Genomic DNA, 19,665 nt, shown 5'->3' on the forward strand with positions numbered 1-19,665 from the left:
CACTCGTGCCCCTTTGTATCCCTGGGGCCACAGAGCTGGACGTGCAGTGTGCGGGGTGCCCCCAGCCCTGGCACCCATGTCCTGGCACCCTGGCACACCCGCATCGCCTGGAGAAACGGACTCATCCTGGGCTTCGGTTTGTGAGGAAGGGAGGGTGTGGGAAGGCTGGAGTGAGGTCTCCGCCTTCTCCTTGGGCCAAGAGTCCCTGGCTGGGTGGCCTGGAGCTTGGCCAGCCCTCCCAGGCTGAGGGGCAGGGGCATCAGTCAACTTCCTGCGCAGCCTGGCCCCGTGTGAGCCCGCCTTCTCTTGGCCCTGCTTCCTGGCGGCCAGCCTGGAGGCAGCGGCAAATCTCTGGGGGTGCTGCCTGGTGCTGCTGCCTTGGTCCTAGGCTGGCATCCCTACTTCTCCTCATGGGGGCCAATGTGAGTGTGGGCCCTGCAGGCCAACAGAGCTGTTGCTTGGCCGGAGGTCTGCCCATTGGTTGGGGGTGCAGCTCTGGGGTCAGCCCTCAGAATGATTGGTGGGCAGGAGGCTGCTGTTCGTTCTACCCTGTCCGTCTACCCAGGGTGCACTGGGGAATCCGAGGCCCGAGGGACTAAGGTCAGAAGGATTCTACATGAAGGGGCTATTTTTTTTTTTTTTTTTTTTTTTTTTGCTTTTTTTTGTTGTTGTTGCACCCAAGGCATATGGAAGTTCCTGAATCGGAGCTGCAGCTGCTGGCCTACGCCTCAGGCCACCCACCCACGCCACGGACCTGGTGCCCTGTCTGCCGTGCAGAGGTCAGCTGACCCTTCCGGCCACACAGCCCAGTCCAGCGTGTCCACTTGGACCCCTGTGGTGTGCCCTCTGGATGGGGAGGAAGTGCCCTGAGCAAGGAGGGTACAGGTCCATCCGAAAGCCACGTCCCCGGCACCTTCACGGGGGCCCGTACAAATCGGCCAGCCGGGCGAAGCGGGGGCCCCAGTCCTGGAGGCAGCTGTAGTCCTGGTCCTCGTCGCCCAGGCTGGACAGGATGGAGCTCAGCGTCCCGGCCACAGAGCCGTCCCCCTCGTAGTCGTAGATGAGAGCCGTGTCGTAGGGGGGGACGCTGGGGTCACTGTCTGCAGCCTCCAAGCCCTGTGAACAGGCCTGGGGCTCAGGAGCAGTGCTGACCTGCCCGGCCGGTGGCCTCCGCCACTGTGGCAGTGGCTCCGGAGAGGCTCCCGGGAGACAGAGCCAGAAGGGGGAAAGGGGTGACCAGGGTTGGCACAGCAGCCCTGAGCCGGCCCTTGGGAGCACCTGCCACAGAACGCGGACTAGAGGCAAGGTCCCCTCTGGGTGGGTTTCCCTCTCGCGGACTCGAGCCCCTACCTCCAGCCCTCCATCCTGCGCCCCAAGCGCGCCCCAGGCGTGAGGGGGCATGTGAGCACGGGCCTGGTCCCGCCACCCGCTTGGCACCTACATCGAGGATGAAGTCAGCGATGTCAGTGGGGCTGGTGGGCAGCGCACGGGGAGCCTGGGGGCGCGCTCGGCCAAACGGGGCATCTCGGCGCATCAGCGGCCTTCCTAGGGGGGCGCTCAGGGCCGCCAGCTCTTCTGGGTGGCGCAGTTGGTCCATGTCATAGGCATCCTGTGGACAGAGCGCCAGGGAGCTCAGCCGCGGGTCTGGGTGCCCTCCTGGGGCGGCCGGCAGGGGCCCCACAGAGACCCCCCCCACTCAGCACTTCAAGCCCCGTCCCCTCACCTGGTCCTCCTCCCCGCCCCCCTGCTCATCGTAGTTGAGGATGTTGTCCCGGAGATCGTCCTGCAGCCCGTGCAGAAGCCCCTTGTCCCACGACTGCTGCCGGGACCGCGCCAGGAGGGCCACCAGCAGGGCGAGCACTAGGTGGGGGATGGGGCGGAGGTCGGGTGGGCATGGGGCAGGGGAGACGGAAGGGGCTGCGGGGGGCGTGGGTCCGAGCGCTGGGGTGCGCAGGCCGGCACTCACAGAGCAGCAGGATGACGCTGGCCAGCACGATGACCAGGGCCCCCAGGCTGATGCCGGCGCCGCCCGCCCGCAGCGCAGCGGCTCCTGGCAGGCAGGTGCCGTCCTGGCCACAGCGGCACACGGTCACGTTCAGGGGCTGCTCGCGCTGCTGCGGCGGCTGTCCTGAGTCCCGAAGCAGCAGGCTGAGGCGGTACAGACCCTCCTGGACCTGGTGCCGCAGCTGCAGGCGCGCATGGCTCACTGCAGAGGGCGCTCGCGGTCAGCAGGGGCGAGGCAGCAGCTCCGAGCTGCCCATCCACCTCCCGACCCCCTCTGTGCCTGTGCTTGGGGTGGGAGCCTGCTGCGTGGGGTTCCTGAGATGCTGGGGCTCTGCCTCCCCATCTGTCCATAGGGTGTGTCACCCATCCCTACCCGGCCCGCGGAGGCACCGCGGAGGGAGCCAGTGGGACCACGATGCGGAGTGACCCCGGCAGGCCCCAGGCTCTGGACCCGCAGGGGCGTGGGGAGAGCTCACCATTCACAGGGCTGAGGCTCCAGTTCCGGGCCAGCTCTGGAACCCTGGGGCTCAGCTGGAAGTGGAAGGGGGCCCCGTGGGGGGGGAGGTCCTCATCCGTGGCCCCCAGGAGAAGGCCGGAGCCCTGGTCTGGCGCGCTGCACAGGCTGCCCCAAGGCGGGGACAGCTCGGGGGCGTGGTCGTTGACCTCCAGGATCTCAATGGACAGGGTCCCAGTGGCCGTGCTGGGTGGTGAGGCTGCAGGCAGGACGGGCCTGGTGAGCCCTCGGCCCACGGGAACCCTCGCCTCCCCCCGCAGGCCTGCTCGGTGGAGCCCCCAGCCCAGAGCCCTTGGGCAGCAGCGGGGGGCCCAGGCCGGGCTCCGCACTCACCATCGTCTTGGGCCAGGATGACGGCGCGATACCAGCCATCCTTGAGGAAGGGGGATGCGGGGCTGAGCACACGCTGCGTCTGGACCTGGCCAGTGGCCCCGTCCACGTGCAGCCAGTCTTCAGGGTCGTAGTCCTTGGAGTAGCTGTTGGGGGGCAGGGCAGTGGGTGGCCTTGGGCCCAAGTGCGACCCCAGGGGTGTGTCCCACGGAGACACACAGACACCTCTGAAGCTGGTTCTAGAGCCCTACGCGGCCCAAACAGCAGACGAAGAAACTGAGGGTCGGGAGGGCAGGCAAGCTGCTCAGGGCCCCCGGCCCCTGAGTGACAACAGGGTTCAACCGTGGCACCACGGGGACAGACCCAGATCCACGGGGCCAGGGCAGGGGGTGAAGTCCAAGGTGTTAACACCCAGTCCCACGGGAACAGCGGCTTCCCAGCGCGGCTGGGGAACGATGGAGGCCAAGTCAGCTGCGCCGGGGAGAGCCCAGCCCTGCCCCGCCAGCAAGGCCGCATGAACACAAGCACATGCGTGGACGCTTGGTGACACACACGGATGAGCCCCCACCCTCCAACCACAGCGCAGACCTGCGGGAACCCGGGGCACAGGCCTCACACTCTGAGCTGTGCTGCCCTGGCTGGGGGTCCCCTCTGCTCAGCCGAGGCCCCCACCTGAGCCTCTGCGGCCGACGTGTGTCAGGGTCTCGGGCAGAGAAGGTGGCCACGGGGGTTCCTGGGGCTGCCCCCTCAGCCAGGCTGGCCCTTAGCGGGTTCTCCCGGAACACGGGGGGCTCGTTGACATCCCGCACCTGCACGCTGACCCTGGCCTGGCCCCGTTCAGCCCTGGGGGCGGCTGCCTGCAGGGGGGCCTCATTCTGCACCGCCACTTTGAGGGTGTACCGCTCGCAGCTCTCATAGTCCAGGGGCTGCAGGAAAGCAGAGGGGCGGCCCATCACGCCTCGGGGCCCTGCGCAGCGGGGGCGCCCCAGGCAGCTTGGGCTGGAGAGCCCTGCACACTGGCACTGCCGCCCTCCTCTGACCTCAGAGCCCCAACTTCCTTCTTTTCAGCCTTGGGAAAATAAAAATAATGCAAGACAAAAAGCACGAAGAAGACTGTAAAAACGACAAATACTCTTCACTCGAAATGAGTCTGTGGGGAGCTGTGTGGTCAGTTTTCTGTCACTTGGCTGGACTGTCCCCCTCAGTGACTCAGGGGGGCAGACACTCATCGGGCCCCATGCTTAAGCTGGCCATACAGAAACTTTAAACCAAGCGGCTTATCCTGGATAAGCGGGTGGGGAAGGGTCTTGTCTGTGGCTGGAAGCCTTTGAGAGCAAACGTGCCATCTCCCTGCAGAAGAAGGAACCCGGCCTCCAGGTGCGGCCTCAGCTCCTAGGCTTTCAGCCGGCCAGCTGCCACTCAGTGGCCCCAGGAACCATCGAAATCTCTCTCTGCACAAACATATGTGAGCTGCAGTGTGCACGCATACGTGTGCATGCATGCGTGTGTATAGCTGTGTGTGTAGCCGTGCGTGCGCATGTGTGTGTGCATGTGTGGCTGTGTGCGCATGCATGTGCACGTGTGTGCACGCGTGTGTGTAGCTGTGTGTGCACAGGCATGCAGAAATGTATCTCTTGCTGGTTCTCTCTCTGGTTTCAGGTCAGTCGACACGTGAGGTCTGCACGTGCTCACCGGGAACATGCGTCGAACGCCGGAAATAACCCCGAGCGGGTGGTGCTGCCCCGCCTCTCAGCCCTGTCGTCCTGTGTTGCGTGACCCAAGCCTGCAGTCCCCGCGCGCCAGGCCCTCTGGCTGCTCCTTCCTGAGGGGCCACGGACGCTTCCATCAGGTGGCCGGTGTGAGAGACGCCCGCCAGCTCACCTTCACCACGGACAGCACGCCCTCGTTGGTCCTGGGGTCCGTGCGGATGGCGAAGTGCCCCTGAGGGTCACCCTCCAAGATGGTGAACCTGGCCGCCCAGTTGGGGGAGCCGGGCAGGTCCCGGTCCTCCACCTCAAGCCGCCCCACGTCCACGCCGCTGACGGCCTCGGCGGCCTCCAGGAAGAACTGCAGAAACTCGGCCCCGTTACCCACAGGCCGGTCTCTCCCACCCACTGCCCACCCAAGCGCAGTCCTCTGGCCCAGGGGCCCGGGAACCACCGCCCCCCTCAGCTGCTGGCCAGGCAGGCACTGCCCTCTCCAAGGCAGGGCCACGGCCCCCACCACCAAGCTCCCGACGCTTGACGTGCTCACAAGCCACCTGTGCTGATCGGGGCCTTGAACCAACCATGCGGGGTGTCTCCTCCGGGCTCCCAGCCCCCCACCCCTCACCAGGAGCCCCGACCAGGGCAGCCCCAAGCAGCGGCAGCGGGGCAAGGGCGGAGCCACCACCTCTTCCCCAGTGAACTCGGGGGCGTTGTCATTGACATCCTGGAGCGTGATGACAGCTGAGGCGGTGGCCGTGAGCCCGTCTCCAGACATGTCTGCCACCTGCAGGGTCAGGTTGTACACGGCGACCACCTGGGGACAGGTGACGCAGCATCAGGAGACTGGATGGAGCATGTGGCCAGGGCTGCGTGGCCACCTTAGGGCTTGGGGGCAGGGTAGGCACACCCCCTGCAGCTCAGCCCCCTGCCAGGCGCTCGTGGCTCTGAGACCCCAGGTGGCTCGAGTACCTGCCCTGCTCTGCAGTCCTGGGGCACAAGGTGCTGCCTGGCTTCTCAGTCCCACCACAGGACTGTCGACTCCAGGCTCTGCCCCAGCCTGTGAGCAGGCAGAAGAGCAGTGACCGAGTCAGATAAGCATTTACAGAGCGCCTGCTGCATGCAAGGTGCTAGTCCCTGCCCTGGGGAGCCGGGAGCAGTGGCAGAGAAAGGGGGCAAAGATCACCTCGCATGGTAAGTAGCCAGACAGAGCACCTGGGTGGCTGTGGGGAACCAAGGAGGGCTTCCTGGAGGTGCAGATGCCACACGGAAAGGAGCCTGGCAGCGAGGGGCCACACGGACGGCCCTACCCCGGGCCAGGGAGCCTGAATTCTTCACAGGCAACAGGCGGGACTTTGGGCTGAAAAGGGGCTGAGGGCCCGTAAACCGGCTTCGGATCTACCCACCCGCCCACCCACAGGGCAGGGTGGCTCAGGCTGGGTCTGCCCGGCCCAGGCCCGAGGGGAATGTCGGCCGCGGTGAGCAGCCCTCACCTCGCGGTCCAGGCCCACTTGCACCGTGCGGATGTCCCCTGAGAGCGCATCGATGCTGAAGAGCTGGGGGCCCCCCTGCTCCAGGATCGAGTACCGGAGGGCCGCGTTGTCCGTCTCCGGGTCGTCCGCGTCTGTGGCCTCCGCCCTGGTCACCAAGGTACCTGGGAAGGGCGGGGACGTGTGGCGGTGACACCCACGGGCACCAGCCCCTAACTCCAGCACACCCTGCCTGCTCTGCTGCAGCCCACGGGCCCAGTCCAGGCTGTGTTCAGCCCATGCCCAACGTCCAAGCTGCTGACTCGTGCTGCTTGGGTTGGGGGAGGTGGGTGTCCGACGTGCACAGCTGACACCTGTTTTCCACGGGACACCTGGGCCTGGCCCCGAACCCCAGCCCCAGGAGGAAGAGAGTGCAGGCAAGCTGGGCAGCTCCAGGGCAAACAGGACAGCAAGCCTCAGGAGAGGGGTCACTGCAGCGGAGGCCCACCAGTCCCGGTGCCCTGCGTTCCTTCTGATCCCTGGGGCACTGCACGCTCCCCTGCCTGGGAGCAGCCCAGGCAGCCAGGCCTGTCGCTGGCGGGTGACTAAGGAACAGCATCAAAGCAGCCGCTGGCCAAGCCACGGAAGGTGGGGAGCCACCAAGCAGGTACGTCCTGGTGCAACTCTGGACCCCAGAGTAGAGCCAGAAACAGCGCTCCAAGCAGCCCCCTTCCTGGAGCGCAGGTGAGCCGCTCCGAGGGGCCCCAAGCCCCGACGCCCGGCAGGTGAGCACACACGGGGGACCGGGGCCCAGCTTCTCACCATCAGAGAAGGGACCCCACAAGGGACCTCGCAGACCCGGGATGCCAGTGGGTGCTGGCAAGGACTTGTGACTCAGAAGGAAGGTGGAGGAGCGTGCAAACATGGCTGAGCGCACACATACACGCCAGACACACACGCACACGCAGACACATGCACAGCTGCACCTTTGTGAACTTACTGCCCAGCTCTGCCTGCTGAAAGGGCCTGGGCCAGTGGATGAGTTTCTCACTGAGCCAACGCGAGCATCAAATCATGGCTGCAGGAGTTCCCGTCATGGCTTAGCAGTTAACAGACCCGACTAGTATCTATGAGGATGCAGGTTCAATCCTTGGCCTCGATCAGTGGGTTAAGGATCCGGCACAGCCGTGAGCTGTGGTGTAGGTTGCAGATGCAGCTCGGATCTCGCGTTGCTGTGGCTCTGGTGTAGGCCGGTGGCTACAGCTCCGACAGGACCCCTAGACTGGGAACCTCCATATGCCGAGGGTGCGGCCTTTAAGAGCAAAAAAAAAAAAAAAAAATCACGGCTGCGAAGAATGATCAAGCAATGGGGTGCCCGCAGTGGCCCAATGGGATCCGCGGCATCTTGGGAGCGCTAGGACACAGGTTCGTTCCCCCGCCCGGCAAGGTGCATTAAGGATCCAGCACGGCTGCAGCTGCGGATTAGGTCAGATCTGACCCCCAGAGAGAGAACCTATACGCCACGGGGAGGCCAAAAAAATAACGATCATAAAATAGAAAGAATTCTTACCCATTGAATTAAGAGGACATGAAGCGTCCAGACTAACATATGTGAATACACATATACCCAAAGCACACGCACACACACCTATGTACACACACACATGCACACACTGAAGACACACAGACATATACAGTACGTACAAGCACTTGAGTTCTATCGTGTAACGGAGACGAAGGACAGGATGAAACAAGAATGGGGACAGTGGAGATTCAGGCAGGAGCCCGGGGGCGGGCGGTCTGAGGGCAGCAGGGCCTGCAGAGAACCTTCCACCAGAGGCCTATTCATCACAAAGGGAACAGCAGGAGTTCCCGCCGTGGCGCAGTGGTTAACGAATCTGACTAGGAACCATGAGGTTGCGGGTTCGGTCCCTGCCCTTGCTCAGCGGGTTAAGGATCCGACGTTGCCGTGAGCTGTGGTGTAGGTTGCAGATGCGGCTCGGGTCCCGAGTTGCTGTGGCTCTGGCGTAGGCTGGCAGCTACAGCTCTGATTCGACCCCTAGCCTGGGAACCTCCATATGCTGCAGGAGCGGCCCAAGGAAAAAAAAAAAAAAAAAAACAAAGGGAACAGCAGGAAGCCCCGGAACCAGGGTCTCAGGGGGCCTCCAGGCACACAGACCCACACCTGGAGACAATCGCAACCAAGGGGAGGTGGCAGAATGAACAGTGAGTGAGAAGCAGAAAACGCTGCTGAGAGGAATGCAAGGAAACGCAGACGGCTGCAAACACAAGCCACAGTCACGGTTTGGAAGAGGGCAAATTGCTAAGATGACAGGACTACCCAACGCAACCTGCAGCTTCAGTCCTGCCCCCCTCGAGTCCCAAAAACACCTCCTTTGCCTATAAAGTCAAAGCATTTACTCAGGCAAGCGAGGTGCTGCCTCAGGGCCCATGACAGACAAAGCGTTGTGGGGCTTTTGCCATGAAAACATGGAATCAAGAATCAACGAGGAGTTCCCGCTGTGGCTCGGCAAGTTAAGAACTTGACTAGTCTCTGTGCTCCTGAAGGATGCAGGTTCGATCCCTCGCCTCGCTCGGTGGGTTAAGGATCTGGTGTTGCCGTGAGCTGTGGTGTAGGTCGCAGACCTGGCTTGCATTTACTGTTGCTGTGGTTGAGGTGCAGGCCAGCAGCTCCAATTCGACCCTTAGCCTGGGAACTTCCATATGCAGCAGCTGCTCACGTTGCTGTGGAGGCACGGGTTTGATCCCCGGCCTGGCCAGTGGGTTAAGGATCCCGCGTCGCCACAGCTGTCGTGATTCAGGAAGTGACAGCTAACAGGCCGGAGCCTCCTTTCGGGGGTGATGTGTGGGGCCTGTGCGCTGTGAACGCGTAAATGCCATGAACTGCTCAGTTTAAAATGGTTAATTTCAGGTTATGTGAACTTCACCTCAATTTAGAAAAGGGGGGAGAGAGAGGGGATGGGGAGGGGGGAGCAGAGGAACCACCAGAGCTTAGCCATCCGCAGATGCTCTCCAGCTTTGGAAGACGTGCGGCTTGAATTTACACTGCAAGAAGTGACCTGTGGAAACTCCTGCAGTCGTGGAGGCTATGTACCTATTTTTCAAGTCCTCGGTGAGGAGAACCCCTGGATTCCTGAGCTCCCCAGCACCCACCTCTAGGCTCCCTACCTCACTGGCAGCTGGAGCAGGTGGCTGGCACTCACCTGGGACAGCGCCTTCCAGCACCTGGCCAGTGAACACCTCCTGCCTGAAGACCGGCCGGTTGTCATTCTGGTCCACAACCACGATCTCCAGATCTGTGGGCTCCTCCAGGGTGGACCCCCCCAGGTCCAGAGCGAAGGCCCTGAGCTAATTGAGCAGAGAGCAAGGGCTGGCACTGGGTTCCCCAATTTTCAGCAGCCCCCCAAAGGCAAATGGGACAGCAAATGCAGAGGTGGTGCCTGCTGAAAACCCCACTGAAACAAGTGAGAAGCAGTTCAGGGGCAGACAGAATCCCCCAAGAAGAGCCCATTTCCTCCCAGCAGGCAGGGCGGCCGCCATGCTTCCCCTATCACCTTGGCCACCAGGAAGCTCACAGCCATGTTTCAAACGTGACTCAGGCGATGCTCTCCTAGCCTCTCTCTCTTTTTCTGTAAATGGTTTTGGCTGCTCTTGAAGTTTAACTTCTCTGTATGGGTGCAGTTTTGACTTAACCTACCTCCTGCCCCTCAGAGAATAGGTGAGATTTAACTTCCAAGGAAAACACAGTCTTTCTGTGGAAACCAAAGAGGGTTCTTAAAGCTTGACAAGGCTTTAGGGCACCTGAATGGCAAAGGCTGAAGCCCCTTCCCTGGGTCAGGTCAGCCCGGGGGGTACCCATGTCTATAGGGACTCAGGTGAGTTCTACGTTCCCTCCTTGGCCCAGCTCTCCTCCCTCTCTCCACGGCTCTTTGTCCTAGACCCCACAGCCCAAGCCTTTCAAGGGCCAGCTTCCAGGCCACCTCCATCCTACCCCAACAGTCCTGGGGCGGCTGCTGCTGGGGTTCTTCAAGCCTCCCAGCCCCCACAAGGCACAGCACATGCTGGGGGAGGAATGGTGACACCACTGTCCAGCGCTGCTTTCCTGGGGAAGCTGACACCCACCCTGCTGCCCAGTTCTCCGGGGGTGGGGTGGGGGGGCAGCGCCAGCCCTCAGGCTGCTCAGGCTTATCTGCCAAATGGTCCCAAATCCCACTCCTGGCCCCCAGTTAAGAATGCTAGGTCCTGGGAGTTCCCCTGTGGTGCAGCAGGTTAAGGATCCCACTAGGTCAGTGTGGTGGCTCAGGTCACTGCGGTGGTGCGGGTCCAATCCCTACCCCAGCACTTCCAAGGCCCTGGCAAAAAGAACGCTGCGTCTTGCTGGAGAAGGTGTGGCCGCTGACCCCTTGGGAGTGGGAGCCTGTGGCCGCCGACCCCTAAGCGACCCTATCTAAGAGGGGAGGGGGGCAAGTGGGGGAGGGGGAGAACGGAGAGGGCAGGGGCCCACCCTGAAGCGGTCGGTCTTCTCTCGGTCCAGCAGGGCGTTCAGGAAAACCCTGCCGGTGAACTTGTCTATGGAGAAGACGCCCTGGGGCTCTTCGTCCACGCCGGGCCCCTGGATGCTGTAGATGACGCCGCCCGCCTGCTGCTTGTCGGACTTGATCTGCGGGCCGGAAATGGGCTTGCTGGGTGTCCCCAGGAGCAGGGGGGACAGCCCCACCCCGCCAGCCCCGCCCCTGCCAGCCCCGCCCCCGCCCCTGCCAGCCCCGCCCCCGCCCGCCAGCCCCGCCCCTCACCTGCACCAGGGGGAAGGGCAAGCGCTTGTGGTTCTCGGACACGCTGATGGGAGGGATGACCCAGGCTCTCCGCACACGGCCCTGCGTGGGCGCTCGGCGCCAGGGGTACAGGGTGCGGGGCCTCCTCAGCCCGGGGACCCCCAGTGACAGGCACACACTCTGCCACAAAGACAAACCGCGTCACCCAGCACACACCCAGAGCCCTGGTGGGCCAGGCAGCGCAGCGCGCTCCCCCAGCCGAGGTACCTGATGAAGCCTGGGGGAGGCAGGCACCTGCCCTGCCGGAACTCGCCCCACCTCCACCGCTCAGAGCGGGAACCGAGGCCCAGAAAAGGAAGCCCTCTGGGGGCTTGAGGGCAGAGCGGGCAGCAGCCCCAACCATCACCGCGCACTCCCGCAAGGCCCTGGTTGAAACCCGCGGCCCCTGCACCCGCACCCTGACTGGGCGTGGGTGGCGGCTGGGTGCGGAGATACTGCAGGCCTGCTGCTTCCCAAATCCTGAGTGGGGCTGACACAGCTGCAGCTCTTGCCGGCACAGAACTAACTGCTTGGGCTCGGGTAAGGACTGGCAAGGCCCAGGGAGGGAGAGGGGCAGCAGGCCCCCCCGGGCTGTCAAAATTCGTCCCCTGCGTCTGTAGCTCCCTGCGCTCCCTCCTCCAACCCAAGGCAGGGGCAGCCTCAGGGACAGGGGAAGGACACAGGACACGGAAGGGACACTCCTGCGCAGGCCGCTCTCCGCCCTCTGAACTCTTCTGGAGGGGGACCCTCCCTGGCTGCTCCTCAAGCCCTGGTCCCCACCCCCAGCCTGGGTCCTGCTGACTTCTGCCAAGCTTGCTGTCCCCTCACAGTCTGTGGAGGGGCCGCCCCGGGCTGGAGACGCCAGGGGAGGAGGGAGCGGTGACTGGTAAACAGGGGGCTGGGGGGAGGTAGGGGGGGCTGCTGTCCTGCACAACCTCTGGCTGGCGCCCTCCTCCAGGGCAACCCACCCGGCTCCTCACGCCCTTTGCTGACAGAGTGAGAGTAACCTCCAGACCAGGGCTGCCCCCCCCCCACCGCCGGGCCCGGGCCAGCCCCCCCCGGTTCTGAGTCCCCCTCCTGCTCTCACCCGAAGGGCCAAGGTCTGGACCCCAAGAAGCACCAAACCCAGTTGAGAGAAAGGACGGGCGGGTTACCAGGCCCCCAGCTCCCCGTGCCCAACAGATGGCACTGCTGGGCTCCACGCCTCCTGGGCAGCTGGCTTCCCACCAGGACGGCCCAGCACTGGCACTTCCAGGCCAGCTTGCTGTTCCCACCAAGCGGGAACCTGGCGGCCTTTGTCACAGCGCTCCTGGGGACAGCGAGCTTGGCATGCTCCCTTGCCGGCCCGCCCCAGCCCCTCTCAGCCTCACAGCCCCGAGAGCAGCAGGGCTGGGAGCCACGCCTGAATCTCTACTGCCTTTATGTGACACCCAGGGGCACAGCCGGGGTGGGGGGGACGACTGGGCGGGAGGGACAGTCTGCGGGTGCTCCTTGACCTCAGGCCCTTGGAGGACATGGGGGACGCATTCTGCCCCTGCAGCCCACCGCAGAGCCTGTGGCTGTGCCCTCCCTGCCAGTGGCCTTGGCAACACTGTAGGACGCCCACCAGCTTGGCGTGGTGGTGGCAGAGCCTGGAGTCCCAGCTCCCTGGCTCCCTGCGGACCAAGTTCACAAGAGCGGCAGGAGCCACCGAGCCTGGGCAGGGGCCCCTTGCTCAGATCAGAGCCTGGGAGGGTGGGGTGGCCAGGCTGCAGTGCAGCTGACCTCCGGCTCTGGGGACATCTCTCTCTCTCTCATCCTCTGTCCTCCCACCACCCCTTCCCAGAAGATGTGGGTGGTTCGGGGAAGGCCTGGGAGCCGCCTGGGGGGTCAAGGGACATCCGGAGCCAGGACAAAGGCCCACAGACAAGGCCGCCTCAGAAGCCCAGCAAGTGTGCAGCCATGAAAGCACCTCGGCTGGACGCTGCTCACAGATGCCACCTCCCCCCGCCGCTCACTCTCTAGAGCCGACGGGTGTCAGGGACCCACCTCGGCCCCGCCCTTGGCCCAGAGCCTGAGAGCACAGCCTGGGCCGGTCCGCCAAGCCCACGGAGTAGAGAGCTCCAGGCCGCAGGTGGAGCCAGTGGGACCTGGCTGCGTGGTAAGCACTTCACATGCCACTGCAGGGCAGGGATGGTGTCCCCTGCACAGACCCCGGCGAGGCCGCCTCCCCCAGAGATGCCCCCTGCTGGGTGCTTTGCTGGCCTCCGGCGGTCCCCACGCCCTCCTCCCTGGGGGGCTGACGCAGTGGGACGGCCCCTCACACAGATCCGGGCTTCCTAACGCTCATTCTGAGGGTCAGCCGGGGAGCTCCCACTGTGCTGCAGCGGGGTCAGTGGCATCTTGAGAGCGCTCAGCCGCAGGTTCCATCTCCAGCCCAGCACGGTGGGTTAAGGACCCGGCGCTGCCGCAGCTGTGGCTTAGATGGCAAACACGGCTTGCATCTGGTTCCTGGCCTGGCAACGCCACACGCCGCAGGGTGGCCAAAATGGAAAAACAAAAACAAAAACACGTGGGTCCCCCAGCCCTGACCTGGCTCCCGCTCCACTCCACCCCTGGGAGATTCTGCGTGTGGGGTGGGCACGACGCCACCAACAACGGTTTTAAAGCAACAGTAGGAAAGTGCCTGAGCCCTGGAGGCTCTGCTGACAGCCCTTGCCCCCCACGGGGGTCTGTCCTGCCCGGACCTGGGGGCCGCAGACCTCTCTGCCTCACTCCACCAGCCCTCGGTGGGTTCCGAACACAGAATTCCCCAGGCAGGGAGCCGGGAAGAAAGCTGGACACTCAGCTGCTCTGGGCAGAGATGCTGCTGACCACGGAGCGCAGTGGACAGGGAGGAGAGCCTGCCCCAGCGCTGGCACTGCGGCCTCTGACGGCTCCGGGAGTGGCACCGGTTGACGGAATGGCGCAACCAGGCAGAACTTCCACAGCTCAGGTTGGTTCGTGGAGGGGTTCTGAGTCCACACTGCCGGGGGCTTTGCCAAGCGGGGGGGCAACGTGGGCAAGTCCTGGAGCAGGAGATACACAGCGTCTCCTCCAGAGCAGGCACGGGAATCCGCTCCAGGTCGGTGTGACAGGAACCCAGGGAAGCCGGGCTGGACCCCTGCCTACTGAAGGTGGGCAGGACATCCGGGAACACAGGACTTGCCCCAGTGGGGCTGCAGCCGGCAGGCTGGAGGGACAGCTGCACCTCTGTCTCACCATCCTGAAGCCTGCAACAGCTGGAGGGGGGCTCAGGGGAGACGTGGGGGCCGCTCCGGGCCAGGCAGACAGCTGGGTCCATTCCTGGCATGCCTGATGCCCGCCAGGCCATCCAGGAACGGGGTGGTCTGGATTCCAGCTGGGGGGGTGGGGTGGGAAGGGGCTAATGCCTGGGAAGCTTGCGGGGGCCTTCTGCCCACAAAGCACCTCGGCCTCTCCCCCTGCCCCCGCAAACCTCGTGCACATCCCCCCAGGCTCCAGGCCTCCCACCTGGTCCCAAGAGTTAAAAGCCAGGCCTGAAAGCAGTGGTGGCTGGCATCCTGCACAGTCCCACACGGCCTCCCGGAGCTGGGCGCAGGCTCGGGGCCTCCCCAAAACGGCAAGGGTCTGCCCCTACCACCTGTGCTCCCATTCCCCCCCTTCCGGTAGGACAGGCCCCCAGGGGCCCAGCTGCTGGGATGCCGTGGGCACAGGAAAGGGGGCCCCCAGAGGCCAGTTCTGAAAGACACGCTCGGCCCCTGGCTGAGATCTAGGGGGACACAGGCAGAGGAAGAATGAGGCTGGTCCACGGCTACGAAACAGGCGATGGTCAACAGGCCCCCACCCCAGAGGCCACCGAGGAGTCCTGCTATGCCTGCACCAGCCTCCTTGGGGGCTCCCAGAGGTGGAGGGAGGAGAGTCCAGGAGGCGGTCACAGGACCATGTAGCTGGACGGGGGGACAAACGTCTGAAAGCTGAGCTGGGTGGGGGAGGGCTGGGCCAGGTTCTGTCACGGACATATTTCAGCGAGGCCCGGAGACGCTCCCCTCACACCGGAGCTAATTTGAGCCACACCGAGTGTGGGAACATGAGCGGCCAGGCCCTTGGCTGGCCCCCCACCCCCACCAGAATCCCTGCAGTCTCCAGCTGTCTGGGAGGGGGTGCATTCTGCAGTTGCCTTGGGAGAGGGGAGAGGAATCTGAGAAGGAGCTCCCCCTGCCCCCACAACGGAGTCTCCCAGGTCCTGCTGAAAGGATGACACCCCCAGACCCAAAGGAGTGGGTGTCAGCCTGTTCCTGGAACAAGTAGGTAGGGTCACGCGAGGAGGCCAGAGCCTTCTGGAGTGAGTGTGGGGCTGCCAGAGGGCCTGCTGCCCTGGGTGGGCACCCAGCAGAGGGCTCAGGGGCTCAGGTGGAGCGTGGCGGCCAGGCCGTGCCGGCTGAGTGACCAGTTGGGAGCAGCAGGCGCCATCTCCACTGGGGCCGGTGAGAGGACCCCAGGGCAGGGCTGGCATGGCTGGGGTGGTGGGGCCGTGTGCAGGAGGGGCCGGCTGGTGGGCACCCCAGCACCTGCCAGGGGCTGAGAACTGAGCTGGCCAGCGAGCCCGGGATTGGGGGCCCTCACAGCGTCCACACTGCCTCATGGGTCTGGAGCTGGAACGGCAACACATCTGCTCAAGTCTGGGAGGTCTGAGGCCGTTCTCGCAGGCTGGCCCTCAGCGGTGACCCTGGCTCAGCTGGGTCTGCTGGGGCAGGAGGCCGCCTGCCCCACTCCCAGGTGAGTCCTGGCGCCTGCCCAGCAGCCTAAGGCATCGGTGGTTCCACCCAGCGGGTGGCCATGTGGGGAGCTGGGTGGTCCTGCTCCTTCCACCTCTCCTGTGCCGGCGTGGCGTGGACCAGCTGAGGGGTGGGCAAGTTGGGGTTCCTTAGGATGTGTGGAGGGTGGCCCTGTGGGGGCTGGAACTGGGGTCTCCTGGACACAGGGTGCTCCCAAGGAGAAGGGGTTCCTGGAGCCAAGAGCCAGCACCTGCCCTACCGCCTGGACCCGTGGGGGCTCCGGCTCCACCCGAAGCTAGACTCGAGAGGAGCAGCTCATGGCGTCCCTAGGAATCTGGCCTCCAGGCTTTTCCAGCTGGGGGTGCTCCGGCGCTCCCTTCTCCCCCTGCCACCCCCCAAGGCTGAATACCCTAGACCTGATCCGCGGGCGGCACCCCCGTTTGGCTCGGAGTTCTCTCCAGCAGAGGCTGCTACACTCACCCCGGGAACGTGGCGCGAGCACCCTGACCGTGCTGCCCCGCCCAGGACCCTCCCGGGCCCCTCAGCTCACGGGCCCCCAAGAGTGCCCAGGGCCACTGGGCCCAGACGCCGGGATGCCCGCTTCAGTGCGGGGGCAGGGACCTCGAGCGGCGCCGGAGCCTTACCTGGGCCAGCAGCCCGAGGGCGAGGAGAAGCGCGGCGTCCATGGGTCGGCGGTGGGGGTCCGGCCGAGTGTCCGGCCGGCCGGCGGGAGCGGCGCCTATTGCTGGACGGGACCCGGCTGAGTGACAGCACAAGTGTGCGGCGGGCGGGGCCGAGCGAGTGATAACACGTGTGCGGGGGCGAGGCTGGGCGGGGCCAGGCGGGGCCTGGGAACTAAGTGAGGGCACGTGGTGGGCGGGGCGGGCCAGGGGGCTGAGCGACGGCACGTGCGCGGGGCGGGACTTGGGGGCCTGAGTGACGGCACGTGGTGGGCGGGGCGGGCCAGGGGGCCGAGCGACAGCCCGGGCGCGGGGGCGGGGCGTGGGGCTGAGTGACAGCACATAGTGTTCCCCACGTGTGGGGCAGAGCAGGGGTCAGGCAGTGACCCAAGCTGGATGCCTGGCTCCAGGGTCAGGCCGTGGAGCGGCGGAGGCGGGCAGAAAGGCAGCGGTGGTGGGGCTGAATTAGGGACCAGAGTGGAGTCCCTCTGTCTGAGCACCAGGCAGGCTCCTGTCTCAGGGCCTTTGCACTGGCCGCGCCCTCACCAGAACTGCTTCTCCGACTGTCCCTAAGGCCAGCCGCTCGCCTCCCTGAGGGCTCGGATCACATTTGCTGTGTGTGGTCACGGTCTTCCCCCCCCCCCCCCGCGCGCGCTGGAGTGCAGCCCCCAGGGCTGCTTGTCGACTGCTGACCCACGGGGCTAACACACAGGAAGGACAGGGCAGCCCTGGCTGGTGCCCGGCCTGCCCTTCACCCAGAAGGTCTTCCTACTGCGGGATGGGCCATTATTGGGTTGGTGACTACTTGGCGAAGGGGAGCGAGGGTCTCTCTCCTGGCCCTGCACCCCTGACACCCCCCCCTTCCCCGCCCCATAGGGCGAGGAGAGCCTGGGCTGGGGAGGAGCAGTCACGGGCCTCTGCCCTCCTCTCCAGGTTGAGGGGCAGCTGAGCAGGTGCTGCGCCATCTGTGCCCTTGGCCTGCTTGGCCGGAGGCCAGGCTGCCGCGGGCGGCAGTGGGGGGCTCCAGCGTGACGCTGGCACTCACTGCTCTGAAGGCTCTGCAGATCTTCCAGCCACAGGATCTGAAATCCTGGGGCTGAGCGGCCCTGGAGCCACTGTCCTGCCTCTGAGGTCAGGGACGCCAGACCCTGGGTGGAGAAGCCCTCTGAAGCTTTGGGTTTCCGTCCCTGGTCGCAGTGCAGCAGGCGAAGTAGGGGGTCTGGGGGCTGGGCGGAGTCCCAGGGGCTGACCCCAGGCACCCCTCCCCCGCCTTGCTCCTGGCCTCCTGTCTCCCGCTCAACAGCCTCCGGGGTGTGAGCGTCTGCGGGGGCATGGGAAAGCTGGTCACAGGGGAGCCCCAAGGGCAGGAAGGGGCCGCTGGGGGAGGGCTGTGGTCCCCAGGCCGGTAGGGCCCCCCACGGCCCTGCTTCCTGGGCCAGGGCAGCCTGCAGTCGGTCCCATCTCTGGGCCCCACGAAGCACGTTCCCTTCACTTTTGTGGCCATTTCCTCCGTTTCCTCTTGTGACCCAGAGGAGGGATGGCTTCCCTGAGCCCCGAGGTCCCATCTGGTGCTGGTCCACCCCAGGCGGCAAGGGCCAGTTGGCCTTCCTTGCTAATGAGGGCCAGGCCCCTCCCCCAAAGCCCACTTTCCAGATGGGCTCTGGTGCCCCCTCCTGCGTACCAGGTGGCCAACACCAGGGTCCCACCTTTGACCTCCCTCAGGTCCTTGGTGCGGTGCAGGAGTGGCTGGAGCCCAAGGCGCTAGGGGCTCCCCATCCAACCTCGTGGGGAGCCAGGACCCCCCTGACCCTGGATGACCACCCCCCTCTTGGGGACACAGTTGGGCAGATGACCTGCGCGTCCACTCGGGCTGGAGTCTGGTCTACAGGCTGGCAATACGTATACACTGGGGTGCACCTGTGAGCTGGAAGGGCACTGGCCCCCCTGCTGGGGGAGGGGTGTAGGGGGTGTGGGAAGGAGGGGCCGGTGCCCTTGATAAAAGCGGGTACTGAGACCTCCAGCAGAGAAGTGAAGCTATTATTAACTTGAGAGAAGTATAAGTAGGTACATTAGGGGAGTTCCCATTGTGGCTCAGCAGGTTAAGAACCCAGCAAGTGTCCACGAGGATGTGGGTTCAGTCCCTGGCCTCTCTCAGTGGGTTAAGGATCCGATGGTGCCGTGAGCTGTGGTGTAGGTCGAAGACGTGGCTCGGATCTGGTGTGGCTGTTGCTGTGGCTGGGGGCGAAGCCGGCAGCTGCAGCTCTGATAAAACCCCTGGCCTGGGAACCTCCATATGCTGCAGGGTGGCCCTAAAAAAAAAAAAAGGACTACTGTAGTTATACAGCGAAATAAGAACTGTCCAGTGTGAAAGCAGGCAGGCTTACACCAAACTGGACACAAGCTACCCTGTCCTAAGGGCCAGATGTTTGGTGACACTCCGGCTACACAGGTGCCACCCAGATGGCCGAAGTCCCCTCCCTGAGCCTGTGAAAACACCCAGTTCCCTGACAGAAGGAGCTGACCCTGCGGCAAGGAAGGGTCGTGGACTGTGGGGCGGGTTTCATCGAGTCACAAGCACCCTCAGGAGCAGAGAGGGGCCGGCTGAGCTGGAAAAACGCAGCAAGAAGGAGCCAGAGTTTGAGGTGGGCTCAGGAGCAGGAGGCCTCTGGCAGCGGAGGGCAGCCGGCCCACAGCCAGGGAGCCGGGCCCTCAGCTCCACAACCCCCAGGAGCCAGATTCTGCCAAGGACCTGCTGAGTTTGATTCAAATTGTCCCCAGCTCCAGGGGACAATTTCGCCTCGTGTGACCTGGAACAGACGACTCCGAAGAGCCCCCGAGACGCCTGACCTAAGATGGGGAGATAATGGAGCCGTATTTGTCAGCCGTTGGCAGTAAGTGATCTGGGGGTGCAGGTGGCCATGTGACTTGGCAGCACAACTGGTCTCATGGGGCATCTGCATTGCATCTGTTTCACAAGCGAGGGTCACGTAGGGCTGTGTGGCAAGGGGATGGCGGGGACGCAGCTCCTTGGGGTGCCCGCCTGGCCGGGGTTCAGGCTCCTGTGACCGGGCTGGGGGCTGGAGAGAGAGTGGACACAGCGCAGAGGAAGAAGAATGCCTGGCTCTCAGGAGGACACCAGGCATCGGCCTGGGCATGACCGTTGCCATCCAGGTGGCGGCGCCCAGAGGGCAGCAGCGACAGTAACAACAGTCAGACTCCAGGTGCTCCTAGAGGCCCAGTCACTGACCCAGTCACACGCGGCTGGTACCGCTGGGGCCTCCTTTTACCAGCAAGGACCGGAGGCTTGAGAAGGCCAAGGCGACACGGACGGTGGGTCCTGGCAGCAGCAAAGGCATCC

The 19,665-nt window shown here is 64.6% G+C and overlaps 1 protein-coding gene across 2 annotated transcripts; it reads right to left on the reverse strand.

The window, feature by feature from the left end:
- CDH15 (cadherin 15) lies at positions 629 to 16,539 on the reverse strand. 2 transcript variants are annotated; one of them, XM_021093622.1, is made up of 14 exons: positions 16,272 to 16,539; positions 10,835 to 10,993; positions 10,546 to 10,701; positions 9,245 to 9,389; positions 6,045 to 6,205; positions 5,240 to 5,368; positions 4,730 to 4,915; positions 3,521 to 3,774; positions 2,852 to 2,994; positions 2,481 to 2,717; positions 1,967 to 2,206; positions 1,724 to 1,860; positions 1,442 to 1,609; positions 629 to 1,116 (listed from the first exon to the last, which is right to left on the reverse strand). In XM_021093622.1, exons 1-14 carry the CDS (start codon positions 16,311 to 16,313, stop codon positions 916 to 918), a joined length of 2,358 nt encoding a protein of 785 aa, XP_020949281.1. In that variant the 5' UTR covers positions 16,314 to 16,539; the 3' UTR covers positions 629 to 915. The 2 variants fall into 2 exon arrangements, with proteins under 2 accessions (XP_020949281.1, XP_020949283.1); XM_021093624.1 differs by lacking the exon at positions 10,835 to 10,993 and having other exon boundaries at positions 655 to 1,116; positions 16,272 to 16,415.

Source organism: Sus scrofa, chromosome 6, assembly GCF_000003025.6.
Source record: "Sus scrofa isolate TJ Tabasco breed Duroc chromosome 6, Sscrofa11.1, whole genome shotgun sequence".
In the NCBI taxonomy this organism is placed as follows: Eukaryota; Metazoa; Chordata; class Mammalia; order Artiodactyla; family Suidae; genus Sus; species Sus scrofa.